Source organism: Bufo gargarizans, chromosome 8 (assembly GCF_014858855.1).
Source record: "Bufo gargarizans isolate SCDJY-AF-19 chromosome 8, ASM1485885v1, whole genome shotgun sequence".
In the NCBI taxonomy this organism is placed as follows: domain Eukaryota; kingdom Metazoa; phylum Chordata; class Amphibia; order Anura; family Bufonidae; genus Bufo; species Bufo gargarizans.
Window position 1 is genome coordinate 40,954,524 of NC_058087.1, and position 18,672 is coordinate 40,973,195.

General features: G+C 42.7%; 1 protein-coding gene across 1 annotated transcript in view; it reads left to right on the forward strand.

Moving 5' to 3' along the window:
* The window catches only part of RBM45 (RNA binding motif protein 45), a 29,625-nt gene extending 14,611 nt beyond the window's left edge, over positions 1-15,014 (forward strand). Inside the window, exons 5-10 of the mRNA XM_044303380.1 lie at positions 657-836; positions 2,971-3,100; positions 5,244-5,340; positions 7,950-8,116; positions 9,269-9,476; positions 14,649-15,014. Of these exons, the coding sequence (XP_044159315.1) occupies positions 657-836; positions 2,971-3,100; positions 5,244-5,340; positions 7,950-8,116; positions 9,269-9,461 (767 nt within the window). The 3' untranslated portion in view covers positions 9,462-9,476; positions 14,649-15,014. The remainder of the gene's footprint in view (positions 1-656; positions 837-2,970; positions 3,101-5,243; positions 5,341-7,949; positions 8,117-9,268; positions 9,477-14,648) is intronic.
* Positions 15,015-18,672: the final 3,658 nt, after the last annotated feature.

Here is an 18,672-nt window from a genome sequence, read left to right on the forward strand (position 1 = left end):
GTACGCGCTGTAAAACGCCCAAGTGTGAACCATTCCCATAGGGAATCATTGGTTTCTCCTTGTTGAGCGTTTTACAGCGCGTAGGAACGCGCTGTAAAACGCTCAGGTGTGAACCCAGCCTCACAGCTATCACCATGCACATTTGCATTTTTAAATCTTTGGGTGTGTAGGAGAAAGTGGCTACACCTGCCTGGAAAACAATGGTGTAGTGCTAACTCCATGCGACTCTCCCCAATGCCGCAAAATGAAATGGGTATTGTAACGTTTAGTCAGTGTGGAGGGCACTCTACCTAGGATTGGATGGTTGTTTGTCAGTGTAAATAGTAGATTGAAATAAAATCAATCTACTATTTACACTGACAAACAACCATCCAATCCTAGGTAATGAGTGCCCTCCACACTGACTAAACTTTACAATACCTATTTTTAAATCTTTCTTAATTTGAATTCAGCTAAATGCATACAGTTGAGCCCCGATCATACGTTTCTGTGTATGAGGGAGTACTTACTACAGCCGGACATCCGTTATCTCCACACGGCTTGTGCTTTGATGCTGCAGCTAGTTTCGAGTCAAATGAGAAAATGTGTGAAATCTTCATGATGCATAAAAAAAAAATACTGACTTTTTTTATTTTTTATTTCTTCTCCTTTTCAAGAACAATATGACTACTCCGCCTATGACAAGGTTTCAGATGCAAGAAACCAGGAAGGTGTGTCCAAACGACTGACCGTTGTGTCGCGGGTGCCCTTGGTGCAGGATCAGCTGTACAGTTTATTCGATCTTATTCCAGGGCTCGAGTTTTGTGAGGTCCAGCGGGATATGTATACAACATTTGGTAAGGCTTTTTTATTTTTTATTTTTTTTGCTTCATGTTATATTTAAATGCTACCTGTTGAAACTATACCACTTTCGTGTGGCTGTAGTAGTAGCACTTTAGGTCACAGGGTTTAGTGCCGCCACCCGACCATTATGTGCCGCTGCCACAACAAGTGACAGGGCCAAGTGGCCCTGCGCTGGACGTCTCTCTGAAACTGATAGTGGGTAGGATCATTTTGTAGGAAGGGTACATTTCTCAGTAGACTGCAAGATTTTGAATTATCCAAACCACCCCTTCCATTGGATTGGGATGATAAAACATACTCCACTGGAGCACCAGGGATTGCGACCGGAACTGGACCATCAGATAAAGAGAAGTCGACTGTGCCATTGACTTCCGGGAGTCGTATGCCGACTGTACCACTGACCATTCAGTGTCAGACGCTGACTATACCATTGACCAAGCAAGATCAGACGATGACTGTGCCGTGACCGGGAACCGGATACTGACTACTTCACTTATTGTGAAGGACGGTACAAGTGAAGAACCAGGTTCTGGATGATAACTGCTACAGACTATACTGCTGACTACCAGGACCAGATGTATTCCAGTGGCCACCCGATACCCTGCAATGACTATACCACTGACCATCAGAGATAGGATGCTGGCTGTACTGCTGGTACCATATACTGCATGTGTGAACAGCATGGGATGGATGATGAATGTTCTACAATCCAGAAGACGCTGGTATGCTCTCTGTACCACTCACCAACAGGGAACATTTAATGACTCTATCGCTCATCACCCAGTACCAAGGACTTTTTGAGCAAAAAAGATATTGATTTTTACTACTCTGGGTGTAGCGGGCATTGACAGTACTGCTGACCACCGAGGACTAGATGCTGACTGTTCAGTTTACCACCAGCGACAAGTAATTGATTGTGCCACTAACAATCAGGTACCAGACGCTGACTGTACCACTAATCTCCAGGCACCAGATGCTTAATGTTCCATTTACCACCAGGGACCAGATGCATTCTGTGCCACTAACCACCAGGGAATGAACGCTAGCTGATCACTAGTGACCACATGCAGATATGTGCCATTGCCACGGGGTAAGTACGCTGCAGCGGAGTTGTTTCCGGCTGATGATGTCCTCATGCCATTAATAATCCATCTCAATATACCGCATGTAAGCATCACATGTGGCAGTGTGGGGTGTCACAGCCTCGGAGTAGTTCAGTCAAAGCTTCGGTGTGCGGAAATACAAATGTCCTGAGGTATGTGCACTAAAATATTGCTTAAAGGGGTTGTCCGACTTATGAAAAAAAAATATATAGCACTGAAAATCTGATGGGCAGCAATATATAACTAAGCTAAGCAAGTTTTATGCAAAAAAAAATAATAATTATATATTTCCTTATTTCCCTGGTTCTTTTCTGGCCCTTTGTGCAATAAAAACAATCTCTGCCCCACCCCCTGCTCTGCTAAGGGAGTGGCTTTAAGTGCTGCCTTGAGTGACATGTCTGCCTGCTGGGAGAATCGGCAGCATGTTGTATGTGTAGGACTACAAGTCCCAGCAGTATAATGACACTGCTAAGAGAGTGGATACAAGAGCTGCCCTAAGTGCTGGGAGAATCAACAGCAACTTGTAAGTGTAGAACTACAAGTCCCAGCTGTATAATGACACTGCTAATACACACAGGATCTTCCCCCTACCTTCTTGTGCAATGCTCTCTAGTATGTCAGCTCCTGTGCCCAGAATTGTCACTTCCTGCAGCTACCCAGTCTGCTCTCTCCTAGGATTCTTAACCCCTTCAGCTGCACAGACAATCTGACAGTGAAGGGGGGTGTGGCCAGCACAGTGACCTCTTGTTTACAGGCTTGTAAACAAACTTTATTAGAGCAGGGAGAGAAGCTGACATCACAGGTCATGTGACCCTCAGTCAAATCTGAGAAACCAGCCCCTGGAGAGAACGTGAGTTAATTGGAAAGCTGTTACATTTGCCTAGTTAGGAACATAGAACAAAAAAATAACTCTGACAACCCCTTTAAATAAGTGTAAATGCGTTGAAGGGATATGCTAGTATACTAGCTGCACTAGAACTGCACTTTTTCTTTTGATTCATTGGTCTTTTTCTTTTTCTTTTAGCTCATGCTGTGGTGCAGTATCAGAATATCTCATCTGCAATTTATGCAAAATTTAAGCTCCATGGGTTTGAATATCCTCCGGGAAATCGGCTTGGCGTCTCTTACCTAAATGATGGAGGCGATGGCACAGAGTGAGTATATTAATGAACTGGTACACTTTTTTTTTTTTTTTCCCCTCAATTTATAGTTTTCTCACTAAATGCAAAATTAAAGGACATCTGTCGGCAGATTTGTCTGACACTGGCCGACCGTTACATGTGCGCTTGGCAGCTGAAGGCGTCTGTGTTGGTCTCATGTTCATATGTCCTTCACTTAGCTGCTGATTTTGACATAAATCTGCCAGAGTACTGTTCCTGTTTGACTCTTTTCTCTGCTTTATACTAGGTGATATTTTCCATAGCCTACATTTTAAAGGGAGTCTGTCACCTCCATATGGCTATATACAGTGCTTACATTGTCCTATAGAACACCTATACATGAATGTAATGGTACCTTTGTCTTTTTCTTTACACTTGCAGAGGCTGGAAAAACAAACTTTGATATGCAAATTGGCACTCATAAGTGCCCCGGGGCGACGTTCACTGTGTTGGAGCCCAGGCTGCTCTGCCTTTTTTCATTGTTTCCCCGCCCCAGCCTCTGCCCGCTCTCCTATTCCCTTGCGTCATCCTTTTGGTCCGGTCGAGATTCTGTGCACTGCCTTTCCGGGCTGGGGCATGCACAGTGCGATGCCCGTTGTTGGCACGGCAACGTTAAGCGGTGCCATGCCCACAATGGTCATCGCATTGTGCATGCCCCGGCCCGGCGAGGCAGTGTGCAGGCGCGGGATCTCGATCGGACCTTAGGCTGACGCAAGGGAATAGGAGGGCGGGGAAACAATGAACAAAGGCAGAGCAGCCTGGGCACCAACACGGTGAACGCCGCCCCTGGGCACTTGTGAGTGCTCATTTGCATATCATTTGCATATCAATCAAAGTTCATTTTCAAACTTCTGCAAGTGTAAAGAAAAAGACAAAGGTACCATTACATTCATGTATAAGTCTGCTATAGGACAATGTAAGCACTCTATATGGCCATATGTAGGTGACAGACTCCCTTTTAAAGGGTTTTATTCATATATGCCTGGGAAAAAATGACAGTTTTCCCAGTCATCAGTCCCACGTGAATCTGGAGCACTTCTGTTGGGTTTCAGATCATGTAGGCCAGGGCTGCTCAACCTGCGGCCCTCCAGCTGTTGCAAAACTACAACTCCCAGCCTGCCTGAACAGCTATCAGCCTACAGCAGGGCATTGTGGAAGTTGTAGTTTTACAACAGCTGGAGAGCCGCAGGTTGAGCATGCCTGATGTAGGCCAACCAAGGACAACATATGCATGGAGTTTGTATGTTCTCCCCGTGTTTGGGTGGGTTTTCTCCAGGTACATTGGTTTCCTCCCACACTCCAAAGATGTACTGATACAACCTTAGATTGTGAGCCCCACTGGGGACAGTTTGATGCAAATAAATAAATGTGCTGTATGTCCGACTGATTTATCCCAACCAGTTACCACTCCTGATTTTAAAGGGGTTTTCCAAGATGACCTATCCTCAGGATAGCTCATCAGTATCCGATTGGTGGGGATCCAACACCCAAGACCCTCACCGATTTAGCTGTTTGAAAAGGCATCAGCGCTCCTGTGGGTGCTGTGGCCTTCCTGCAGCTAAACAAGCACGGCGTCGTACATTGTACAGTGGCTTTGCTTGGTATGGCCCGTTTACTTGAATTGGACTGAGCTGTGCATAGGCCATGTGACTGATGAATGTGACGTCACTGGCCTATGGCAGCTGCAAGAAGCCGTGATGCTCACAGTAGCGCCAGGGCTTTCTCAAACAGCTGAACGGCTGTATTTCTGGGTGTCAGACACACACAGATCAGACCTATTAAATGGATTCTCCGAGGTATTAATATTGATGACCTATCCTCAGGATAGGTCATCAATATCAGATCAGCGGGGGTCCAACACACCGCACCCCTGCCGATCGGCTGTATGAAGGAAGGCGCACGTAGTGTGCACGTGCTGTCTCCCGTCTCTCTTCCTGTTTGCTGCTGCTAGGTCTGTGGCAAAACAGCAGCGAGCAGGAAGAGAGAAAGCATGTGCAAACTGTGCGCTCCTTCCCTTCATACAGCTGATCGGCAGGTGCGCCTACTGACAGCTGCAGGCAGCCAGAATTTTATCTGGTTTTATAAATTAAAGAATCGCAGTTTAACTCTTCTCCTCCTTTCTCATTTTATTTTACAGACTTCTTAAAAAAATGGCCTCCACCATGGTGGCTGCACAGGTGAACTCGATGGTTTGGGGTCCCCAGGTTGCACAACAATACCCACCATCAGGTTCTGTAAGTATTTAAAGCCATATCTATTTTACATCATTGAACGTGACCTTGTAGCTGCTAAATCTGGCACGCTGGCTAACTTCTTACACCTCAGATATTTTTGTAACCTGTACATTAAGCTTTCACTAAAATTACATTTATATCCCTTAATGACTACATTATATAGCATATTAGTGGCACTATCTTGACTACAGTACATAATGCCACTATGAAATTATGTAGTCTAGTCATGATAGTGCCACTATGCTATGTAGTGTAGTCGTGATAGTGCCACTATGACGCTATCATGGTGGCACTATCATGACTACAGGACATAGCATTGGAGTGGTGCAATTATGACTACATTATGAAGCACGACTGCATAATAATTCACAGGAGCTGAGGTTCTTGTGTAATTTCCTTCTGTACAAACTCTATTTCTAAAAAGGGACACTGTAAAATGTAAAACAAGTGTGAATCAATACAAAATGCAATGATTTGCAAATTTCAAACCCATATTTTATTCACAATAGGTCACACAACACAAATATTGAAAGTGACATTTTACAATTTTGTGAAAAAATGTATTGGTTTAGAACTTGATGGCAGCAACGCATCTCAAAAGTTGGGACAGGACCATGTCTACCATTGTGCAGTGTTCCCTCTTTTAAAGAGGTTTTCAGCTTTTTTTTTTTTTTTTTTTTTTTTTTGGAAAGGGCATCAATATCAGATACTGATGACCTATCCAGAGGATAGGTCATTAGTAAAGAAAAAAACTTGGAAAACCCTTTTAACAGTCTGTGACCATCTGGGAAGTGAGGAGATCTATTGCTGGGGTTTTGGGAGAGAATTGTTGTCCCATTCTTGTCTGATGTAGGTTTCTAGCTGCTTAACAGTCCTTGCAGTTTATGGGAGATGCGATCAGAAGATCACATGGCCATGTGGTCTAGGGGCAGGGTGGATAAAAATCAATGATTTAAAAAATAAAAATTAATCTTAAACTGATTTTAATTTAAATCAGATTTTTTTTGATTGGTTTAAATTGGATTTTTTTTTTATATAAAATGCTTTTTGAGGAAAATATATTACCATCCAAAGGTTATTCCATCATGAAATAAAGATTAGTTTTTTAATCATGTAGAATAAGGCTGTATATGTTTAATTTTTTGGGTAAATAAATTCCATTAATCCATTCACAATTGTTTGCCCGCGAACACATGCGGGCTGCCATCTTTTTTCACAAGTCCGGAGATGGACAGGTAAGCCCTCACCTGTGCCCGTGCGCGAGCCGGTCTGAAATAAAATGCGGTCACCGGAGCAGGCAGTTCCGAGAACAGCTGCCGGGGGCCTTCAACGGGCCATTCTCGAAACTGCCTGCTCCCGGTGACCGCATTTGATTTCAGACCGGCTCACGCACAGGCACAGGTAAGGGCTTACCTGTGCGTCGTCGGACTTGTGAAAAAAGATGGCAGCCCGCATTTGTTCGCGGGCAAACAATGCGAACTGGCCATCACTGTTCACAATGTCATGCTCTTCCAGAGGGTTTTGTAAGATTATTGGTCAGTTTCTCTGCCTACAAGAGATCACAGATGCTTGGTTTACTTTTGCAGTTCTTAAAACTGAATTTGACTCAGCAGAGATCACATGCCTCTTCACAGCAAAAATGTTATAACATGAACAAAGTTAAGAAAAATACTTTTAATCCTAACTTCTACAAACCTATGAATGCAGAATCAACCTAATCAAACTAATATGAAAAGTTGTTGTTCTAAAAATCTTCACCTACTTGCATATTATAAGTTATACCAGCAAGAATTAGTCTTTATGTAGAAAACTATGATTTAAATCAAGCCTTACTGACTAGTGATTTAAATCAAATGCACCCTGTCTAGGGGGGCTTAAAAAGTGAAAAAAAAGTGTCTTAATGGAAGAATAAATAAATTCACAATTCGCCATTTGTTTGTCACCTTATCTCCCAAAAAATGGAATAAAAGTGATAAAAAAGTCATATGTACCCCAAAAATTGTACCAATAAAAACTATATAAATTTGGTATCGCTGTAATTGTACTGACCCCAAGAATAAGGTCGCCGTGTCTTTCTTGGCATTTAAATAAATGTTGCAAAAACAAACCCCAAAAAATCTTTGGCAGAATTACCATTTTGCACTGGATCAGTTAAAATTAAAATTGGTGTCTGATCCGTCAGCACTGTTTGAAATCCGGTATTTTGGCCAGACATAAAACTGCTGCATACTGCAATTGTAAATGGCCCCTGATGCATCCTGAAGTCATTTGGGGCCAATAGAAAATGTATTGGCTTAAAAACAGAAGCAATACTTTTTTTTGACTTGGATCAAAGTACCGGGAAAGCAAACACGGATGTGAAGCTAGCCTTAGTTCCTTCTGCACCATAGAGGTATCACTCTCTTTATTGCTTCCTCATCTACAGGTTCCCCTGCTTGCTCATACATGTACAAACGCTGTTTCCATGCATGCTGCAGCGCTGTTGCAGAAAACCGTAGGGTTAAATTGCTGAAGCTTATTTTCAGTATTTTTTTTTTCCTCTCCCCCCTTTGTTTGATATAGATGAAGTATTCACTAGGGTTTTCACAGTGATTCTGTTTTGTCTGCAGGCCTACGATCGAGCATATGCCTCCCCTGTTGCCTCTCAGCTTCAGACAGATGCTACCCTTCCCACATACAAAAAGAAGGCTCCCGCTGATGCCCACTGCAAGGAGAGACTGTTCATTGTGTTCAACCCTCACCCGTTAAGCTTGGATGTGATGGAAGATGTGTTCTGGTATGGCTCTCCGCCCACTGTGGTGCCTTTTACTGACTCTCCGGTACTAGTGCTCTGCTGCTTCTCTGCAGACATCTTCTGCATCTGGTCTGAATTCTAGTTCAGGTAGTAGGACGCCAGCGATCGTCATTGGGGCAGTAACTGGCAGCAAATAGAGAGAAAGGTTTACAGTGGCCTCTACCTACATACAGATGTTGTTCCACGTTTTTCTTATGTAGCCTGATGAGATTTAAAGGTGGGGCCTACATCAGTTATAAAACGCAGATACTACACTATTGTGTGTTTTTGTTTATAGGTTGATGCAGAATCTGGTTGTAGCTGTATTATCTGACTGTAGGTTACAGTTGCAAGCCTTTGGGAACAATTAGGTCGGGTTGTCATCCATAATGTATACCATAAAGAGCCTTCTAAATGCTGGTTGTGGGAGTTCTCCTTGTGTGAAAATCCAGCATCTGATGCAGGCTTTGTTTAAAGGGGGTTTCTAACGTTTTTATACAATGGCCTATCCTCTGGGTTATCCGTATCTGATCGGCGGGGGTCCACCAATCTGAGAAGACCGTGGCGCCAATGCCTCTTCACAGTGCCGCGTATAAAATAGCAACTGTGCTTTGTATCGCAGCTCAGTCCCATTTACTTGAGAGGGACTGAGCCGTGCCCCGGCCATATGACCGATGAACGTGACGTCACAGGCCTAGGGTATCCTTAAACAGCCGATTGACGGGGTGTCCCGGTGGTCGGGCTCACAACGATCAGATACTGATGACCTATCCTGAGGACAGGTCATTAGTATAAGGGTCCATTGACACCTCTGCAAGTGTTTTGCGGCCTGCACATGGCCAGCCCTTTGATAGAAATGCCTATTCTTGTCTGTGGCTGTGGAGAAGAATAGGACATGTTTAATCTTTTTTTGCGGTGCCACGGGATGGAACTACGGATGCGGTCCGCACACAGTGTGCTGTCGGCATCTTTTGCGGCCCCATTGAAATGAATGCACCTTAAAAGTCTGAAAACCCCTTCAATGTACTAGTAAGACGTACAAGTGACGCGTTTCAGGCCAGCTCTGGTTTGTACTCCTAGCGTGCGCAATAATGGTATGTGCTTTTATTGCCCAGATTTGATGATGGAAATAATAATCCTGTTCCTCTCTTTCAGTCGCTTTGGGAATCTCATAGAAGTTTACATTGTTCCGGGGAAAAACGTTGGGTATGCTAGATATTCTGAAGTGTACAGTGCAAACGATGCCATATCTGTTCTACATGGAAAGATGGTGAACAGCGTGAAGCTGAAAGTGATGCAAGCAGATTCTCCAAAGGATGAATCCAACAAGAGACAAAGAACATACTGAATTTAGACATTTCAGGTAAGTGCCAATTCAGATTGCCAGTTCTGGAGCCGTATCTTTTCTCCGTAGTAACCAATTCCCAGTCAAGAGTCATTGTTATCAAGTCTGAAAAGTTAAAGGGGTTCTGCAGTGGCATAATATTGATGACCTATCCTCCAATCAGCTGTTAAAGGGGTTGCGGTGCTGGCAGTGTGTCCTCTTCGATATCTCCCTGCTTGCCGTCTCTCTGATGGCGGCAGTGCAGTGTAATTACTGCTCATCCCATTCACTTGAATGGGGCAACATGAACTACTGGCGGGGAGTGGTCTTTTCAAAGAGAAAATGATCGATGTGTATAATATGTGATGGAAATAAAAATCTGTCACAGGGAATCCAGTCTTGATAAGGTCTTCTGAAAGAGGTTTCATTGTGGCTCGGTGTGCTGATCTTTTATTAGTTGTCCCTTGTTTTGTTTTTTGCATTAAAGAAGCACTCCCACAACAATCCGTATTCCTTGGTCCATTAGAAAGGTACATGATGTAAACTGTAGTGAAGGTAATCTTCTTACCAGTGACACTAGTTGTGAGTTATAACCTTCCTTCTGATCCTCTGCTGTGTCATGTGAACAAAACTCTGCCTCTCCAACTGACGCAGAAGTCAGTTTATCTATTCATTCCTATGAGACTGACATTGAGGCTTCCATAGGAATACATAGAGAAACGGACTTCCTGTCCTCACACAAGATGCTGTTATTTGGAAAGTCAGAGTTGGTCACATGACACAGCCGAGGATAAGAAGGGAGGTTATAACTCACAAATACAGTAACCGGTAAGAAGATTACCTTCACTACAGTTTACATCATGTACCTTTTTAACAGTTTATGCTTCTTTTAAAGAAATTGTCAGAGTTAAAATATTTTTTTTAAAGGCAGAAAGGGTATTAGATCCTCTGCACCTCCTGCAGCCATGACATGTTCTTGGTTGCAGTAATGACATGTCCATATACTGCATGTGACTGCTGGAGCCAATCGCTGGCTTCAGCGGTGTATGGCTGCAGAGGCCAGTGATTGGCTGCAGTAGTCGCGTGTGGTATACGAGCATGTCACTGCTTTAGTCAGGAAAACAGTGTGTTGGGAGGATGAGAGCAGTGGTGCTGGAACAGTGGGTGTTCAGGGTGGTGAGTATATCTTTTCTTTCTTTTTTTCTTTTTATTTCTGAGGCTCAGATCAGAAGCTGCCAAAGTACGAAAGGGGGTGGAAAATAATTAACCCCTAATTGCAAATATATGTTGCTGAGGGGTTAAATAACGGGGTTCATCTCTATTGCTGTTCCCCATCATTGCGGGCAGGTGCTTGGCTGTATGATACAGCCTGCAACTGCTGCAGCAGCCTGATAATACATTTGCATTTAGGGGTTAATTATTTTCATTGGTGGCGCAGTGGCAGCTTCAGAGCACCCTCCCCATAATCTTTTAATTGGTGGCAGTGGCGTCCGTCACAGTGGAGAGGGAGGGACTCCACTGTGCTGCTGATGAGCCAAGCGCGGCAATGAGAAGAGACGCTAAGTAGCGCAGCCTAGTATCCAGTAAAAGCAAATCCCGCTATTGTAATGATTCGGGTGAAAAAGTGTTGATTAGATATCAAAAGTTCGATACTCAATGCAACCCTACATTTGGGACCCCGTTTTAGCTGTGTGACAATTATTGAGACCCTCGGACACACTGCTGTGTAGATCACAGTGGATATTGACTTGCACCTAAAAAGTGAGGAAGGAAAGGCACTTTTGATATTAGATGCAATAAGATGCTGAACCAGGGTCACTTTACTCGCTCTGTAGTTTAACCATAAGGAAACCCGTAGTGATCAGCGCCAGTACACGACTTGGGCTGGGTTCACATCATGTTTATGCCCTACGTCTAACGTATACATTGGGAGGGGAAAAGGATTCAAAAGCGCAGTGCACTATGCTTCTCCATCCTGCAGAGTCCTTGCAAAAAAAGTGTATGCTATAGTATACGTTAACAGTTTTAACAATGGACCTCTATGGTGATGGATGCCACAGTGGCATTGGTTTATAAAGGGCATCTGTCAGCAGATCTGTACCTATGACTGACTTGTTACTGTGTGCTTCGCAGCTGAAGGCATCTGTGATGGTCCCATGTTCATATGTGCCTGCATTGCTGAAAAAAAAATTGGTTTAATATATGCAAATGAGCCTCTAGGAGCAATGGGGGTGTTGCCGTTACTCCTAGAAGCTCATCTCTCTCTGCAACTGCTGCGCCCTCTGTACTTTGGCAGAGCCAGCCAGTGAAAACGTCATCACACCTGGCCCTGCCAAAGTAGAGAGGGCACAACAGTTCAGCAGAGCCTCTAGGTCTTATGAATTAAAACATAATTTTTCTCAGCAATGAGGACACATATGAACACGGGACCAACACAGACGCCTTCAGCTGCCAAGTGCACATGTAACAGGTGAGATAGTTTCACGGGTACAAAACTGCTGACGGATGCCATTTTTATGTATGTTAAACGCAAGACAAAATAAATGTGATGTGAACCTGGTATTTCTGTTACCAGAGCTGTAAAACATTGCGTTAAGTATAACCCATAACTCATAGATTTGTATTCTCATGTTGTATGGATTAGGATTAGGGAATGGTTGCATATGGTGCCTATCTACTACAGTCCATAAACTTTATATCATTATCTGGCTTTTCTTCGCCAGACAGACTAGAGTGCGAGGAGCGATCTGCGTAATCACCGCACAGCATTGGTTATTGTGTTCACATTTTTTTCTTAATTATTTATTAAAGTCTAAACCTCTGCACCTCCCTGTAGAGTAGAACACGTGATATGTACTTCTCACATTGTGTACATAAGTAGCGAAGTCTTCTGGCAGTTCCCCCAGATATATTATCAAGAACGGCAGGAGATTTGCTTTTTGGGTAAAATTGCAGTTTAACCTTAGTTTCTCTCATAGTCTTTGCACTAATGGGAGTGCAGCACAAACATGGGTCCTCCACCATCCTCCTTTCCAGGATGGTAACGGGCGTAGTGATGCCCTTCTATATTCTGACAGACTCGGCATAACATGAACAATGTATTCAAATGACTTGTTAGGAGTCAGTTTCGAAGCCACATTCCTAAATAGTCGCGCTGGCTGGTTACCTCCTGGTAAAAGCCACCTCCCATGTAGTGTGGCGCATGCACAGTGAGGTCAGTTGAATTGGGCTTAGCTTCGTCTGTGCATACACCTGATCCTGCCGGAGGTGATTACATTTCGGGCCTGTGAGATGTCAATCACGTCAGGAGGGGACCAACCAACGTGACCGTTCCGGAGAAGTTCTGCCTCCTTTTACAGGCATTTGAATGATTTTTCAGTCCTCTGCCCAACCAGACAGAATACAAAGAAGATTATTGTACAGTTACCATCCTGGATAACAGGTCGTGATTTAGAAGTCTTAACTCTGGTGATGGGGTCCCTTTTAAAGAGGTAGTGTCAAGACCTTGAAGGGGTTTTCCAGTTAGATTACATTATTCCCTATACACTGGTTAGGGGAAAACTATTAAATTACCCTGTACCCCCTGAAATGAACGGAGCCGTAAGTCGGACATACGTGCGGCTGCTCCGTTTATTTCTGTGGGAATTTAGGAGATACCTGTTACCTAAAATGCCCATCTGCCTTTTTCGTAGACTTTTTATGAGATGGTTTCCGTAGAAAAACCCTCTTAGCTGTGGAGTGATGAGCCCATTTTCCACCCACATCTACTCCATCATTCTTTTGACCTACTGCTCTGTGCGCTGGAGGGGCGACTGCTTGGTGCAGGGTAACCTTTTCCAGGTGACAGCAGGGAAAGTCTGAATAGAAGCCGCCAGTAATCAGTCCCTGCACCAATCATTGCTAGGAAGAGGCGACAGCTCTGTAAGAACTGATAGGTAGGAGGTAGCAAAGGGGAAAAATTTTGTTTTTTGAAAAACAGAAACTGTAGCAAAATACATGCCTAGATAGCAGCTCTTTATGGGTTAATATGAAAAGTTCAATGCACATAGAAATGAAATCGAATATAAGGAATTCATGTTCACAAGGACACAGTCCTAAGGTCAGCTCTTTCAGACATAAAGGGGTTGTCTAGTATGTGGTTTTTTGTTCTTTATTTCATATCCCACCTCCTTAATTACAGTAACAACTTTTTCATTTGTACTTATTAAAAGCTGCTTACCAGTGCCGTGGCTATGCTCCTGGCTCTTCCGGGATCGCGTACCGTACATTGCGCACGTGATCCTCGCCTGGTTACAAACTATAGCACATGCGGGAGAATGAATCTTTCAACACAGCACTACCGAGAGATTCATTTTCATTAATGCGCTGTGGGGTGTAACCGGGCTAGGATCACGTGCGCAATGTATTCATCTACTAGCACTCTGCTACACAGGACAGGGCTATGTAAATACTTGTAATCCCAGTTCAGGAGCATCTATTTTTCATGATGATGATCCTCCTTTATTCCTCCAAGAAATGTATAAACATATTGATGACTAGGCATTACTATTGCCTTGTCAGTAGAACGTGTCCCTACATTGTCATTACACAGTCATCCCTGATTAGTTACGAGGAGAGCAGTAACACCCAGTTATCAATTCATACAATTCCAAGAGGGATAATAGAGGATTGGCATAATAAGAGTACATGTTAAGACCTTTCACCGCTCCTGACATGTCTGTTTTAATAGCTTCATGCATTCCCCATGTAATAACAATTCTGGAGCCTCTATTCTTATGTCTGTATGTTGTGCTATTCCTTTTATTATTTCTTCTAGAAGTTATGAATGAATTGCTAGCAGTCTGCAGTAAGGGTACAGAGGGGAGGTAACCAGTTGGAGGTGTGTCCCTGCACAGTCTGACAATGGCAGCACTGATTGGATACAGAGTCTGTGCAGGAGGGACCTCCCCTCTGTACCCTTACTGCAGACTGCTAGTAATTCATTCATTCAAGCTTTTATAATAGGCATGTCAGGCGTGGTGACAGGTTCTCTTTAATGCCCAGATTTCATGTTATTTGGTAAAATAAATCCTCTTTGCAGAACGTCTATTCTCCTCTATCTGGCAGCTCGTGCCCCTGCAGACGGTCATTGTATGTAGTCCTTGGTTGATGATTTTGAATGACTTTTATGCAGATAACTGTTTTCATAATTGTATTGTGCTCTTTCTACAGAACAGAGACTAAATTATGACATGACCCTCACCTGACTGACTGAAACGTGACAGGAGACAGCTTTTATGTACTGGTTTAGGAAGCATTTGTGCATTTTGTTCACGGACCGAAAATCTAATATTGTACTTTTTTAAGATGAATTTTAATTCCTTTAACACAAACTACAGTGCAAAGGCAGCTGCTTTTTTTTTCTTGTGTGCATACATGCTATATGCAACGAATAAAAAAAAAAAAAAAAAGTGTTTTGTATTTTTATTTACCGTGTGTGTGTACACATTTCATAAACCGGATTGATAATTCAAGTGGTATACTCTGGTTCTAGAAGACGGGACAGAATCAATTGGGAAATTCCTCTAAGTTAAAAAATAATATGTACCGGTATATTGTAGATTGTAACTTGTGCTTTATCTGAATTTCTGTTTTTACTCATAATATTTTTATGGCTTTTTTTTATTTATTTTTTATTAAACTCTTGAATGTGTTTTTTTTTTTTTTTTTTTTTTTTCTACTTTGCAAGACATGCATTTTGATAAAGGATGTACCCCCATCTGATGTCACTTCCTCGGTAGAGCTCTACAAAAAAAAAGCCGTAAAAAGGGCAACACCCATTGATATCTTTTCTCAACTGGAGTAAAAAAATTGGATGTGTATGGCACAAAGACACCAGCGACTAAGGAATAAAAACCTATAATAGTAATTTGAGACTAGCGTTCTCAGTACGGCTCCGTGTGGGAGCATGATTTCCCTTTATGGACCTTTCACGGGCCGCATGGCATTATGATTTATAATGATGTGTCTCTCTGGCCGACCTTGCATCTACTGAATTATGCTGACAGCATTATGTTATGGAGAGCTTTCTGCAGCTCATCTGAAATTACCCATAGACAAATTTTTTTAAAAATGCCATGGACCCAAAAATGCAGAAGACATCAGTGAATCCACTCTTAGGGTCGCTGCACACAGTGCAGATTTATGTACAGAAAATATGCATGAAATTCATGCAAAAGGCCCATAAATCTGCACTATGTATCTTTTTTTTTATCAGATCAATAAAAAATAAATAGTCTACATGAGATTTGTCTAATTTTCTGGTATTATACTGCAAAAATGGTCCAAAAAAAAAAAAAAACACATGTAATCCACATCTACATGTCTGGTAGTGATTTTATGGATCTTGAGGACCCACATAATGGGAATTACAGTACAAAACAAAAAAAGTTTGGAGCATCTGGTGCTGCACAACCATTCTTATTGACTACCAGTAAGTTATTCCTGGTGAGAAAAGGAGACTTTCAATCAAGCATAAAAAAACAAAAAAAACTGCTGATAAACTGACAAACACATTTTCTGGGTCTGAAAACTACATTTTGGTAACAAAATCATTTAAATTTTTAATTTATTTCTTTTATATTTTAGATGGACAGAGCAGAGTTGCCCATACAGCTCTGTTTCTCTCATTTACATCTTCCTCAAATTTAATGAACAATGTAAAAATAATGGATATATTTAATCTTTTTATTTCTGGTTTGCAACTATAAGACAAAGCAATTTTACGGATTAGCTAGAGTTCAATTACCCCTTATCACAAACCCACTGAGGGATGAGATGCGTTTTGGATCTGGGTAACTTCTTCATTAGCAGCCTTTGAACCATAACACAATAAAGGCTGAAATGTAGAAAAGACAAATGAAAATTAATCACTTGGAGATTATAATATATATATATATATATATATTAATTAATTAATTAATTACTTGGTCCCTGCATCTCTGTTCTAGCTCAGAGTTCCAGGCTGCTTTCACCGCACTTCTGGTTCCTATGTGTAATCTCCCTGCCTGGACAAGGTCATATGCGCACCTGCAGCCAATGACTGGCCTCAGCAGTGACTTGTCACTAAGTGGCATGTCACTGCTGGGTCACAAGCTACATGGGGACATGACACTGCTGAGCCTGTCATTGGCTGTATCAGCACATGTGACCCCATCCGTGCCGGAGGTTTACATGCAGGCACCCACATACCTATAATGAAGCAGCAGGGGGCAGCAGTAAGTGTACTTCACAGGTTCTGGTCAGGGGGTAAAAAAAAAGGTGGAAGAACTGCTGCGTCACCCTAAAGAGAGGACTATTTGACAGTTTGTGAATCCAGAACCAGGAGTGGATTCAAAAAACATGTCCTTCTTATTCTTTCTCTCGTTTTATGATCAACTCCTGCTTTTGGGGTATGTTAACATGCCATCTTTTGACAAAGGAAATTTAGAGTAAATTCTGTGTAAAAAAAAAAAAAAAAGGAGCCGTCAGCATTGCGGAATCTGCCTCTCGTTTTCCTTAGGAGGCCATGGTTTATGTCTGCGACTGCTACAAGAAAGGACATGTGCAGGTAATGCCTTTTTATTATTATTTAATCGCTATTCATACATAATCCTGACAATTGCACTACGCATGAACAAGACAAGTTATTCTGACTGCAAAAACTGCATCCTGAGGAAGCCAGTGCAGAGGCCGCTGGAATCACAGGTCTTAGGCCCCTTTCACACGGGCGAGTTTTCCGTGCGGGTGCGATCCGTGCGGCGAACGTATGGCACCCGCACAAAATCCTGACCCATTCATTTCTATGGGGCTGTGCACATGAGCGATGTTTTTAACGCATCACTTGTGCGTTCAGTTGAAATCGCAGCATGCTCTATATTGTCCGATTTCAACGTGACGCAGGCCCCATAGAAATGAATGGGGTGTGTGAAAATTGGATGGCATCCGCAAGCAAGTACGGATGCCGTGCGATTTGCACGCATGGTTGCTAGGAGACCATCGGGATGGAGACCCGATCATTATTATTTTCCCTTATAACATGGTGCTACTCCATTAAATAGAGCTTAAGGACCTTCGATGACGTCACTCCGGTCATCACATGATCTTTTACCATGGTGAATCACCATGGTAAAAGATCATGTGACGTACCATGTGATGACCGGAGTGACGTCATCGAAGGTCCTTAACCTGTATTTAATAGAGCAGCTCACCCCAGGTCCTGTTCATCAGCAGCGGAGACAGAAGGAGATGCCGTGCTTCGCGAGCAAGTGGACTAAGGTGAGTTAAATTATTATTTTATTTTTTTTAACCCCTCTAGCGCTGGTTTACTATGCATTCTGTATTCAGAATGCTATTATTTTCGCTTATAACCATGTTATAAGGGAAAATAATACAATCTTCAGAACATCAATCCCAAGCCCGAACTTCTATGAAGAAGTTCGGGTTTGGGTACCAAACATGCGCGATTTTTCTCACGCGAGTGCAACGCATGACAATGTTTTGCACTTGCGCAGAAAAAAATCGCGCATTTTCCCGCAACGCACCCGGCTCTTATCCGGGCAAAAAAAATGACGCCCGTGTGAAAGGGGCCTTAATATACGAACTAGCAGGTAGCTTGCATTTACCTACCCAAGATAACCGGTTACTATATCTCTATTTTTCTTATATTCTATTAGTTTCTGCAGCGGGGAGTAGATAAAGGGGTGCAATATCCAATTAGACTGCTTCGATTCTAGATTATAAACTTGAACTTGCCCATGGCGGTGCATATGCAGAGGTTTGTAAGTGGGCCATCTGCTTAAAAACATACTATTTGGTACGTTTTTAGTTTTTTCCAGTATGCTGCAGGAAATCTACTGTATAGCAGTCTCATGTGAGCATGTCCTCAAAGTGGAAGCAATTCTTAGATTACATGGATGGACATTCTTCTGCATAGCCACCGTGTAATAGTACAAGGGGAAATGACTGAGGCTTTCCTCTGCAAATTTGTTTGGAGTGGGGACCTGTGGTGATTGCTGTGCCTGCAACATTTTGAAGGGTTGTCTCTGAAGACACACATTGAAGAGACGTTTCTGAACCAGTAAGATAATAACTGTTCTTATCCCATTTTGGGCCTTAATGCTATTCATACATATTTGTCTGTTATCCTACCCTATGTGATTGTCTTCAGTTCATTCAAGATTATAAATGAAGAAAGTCTCATAAAATTGGTAGTGAA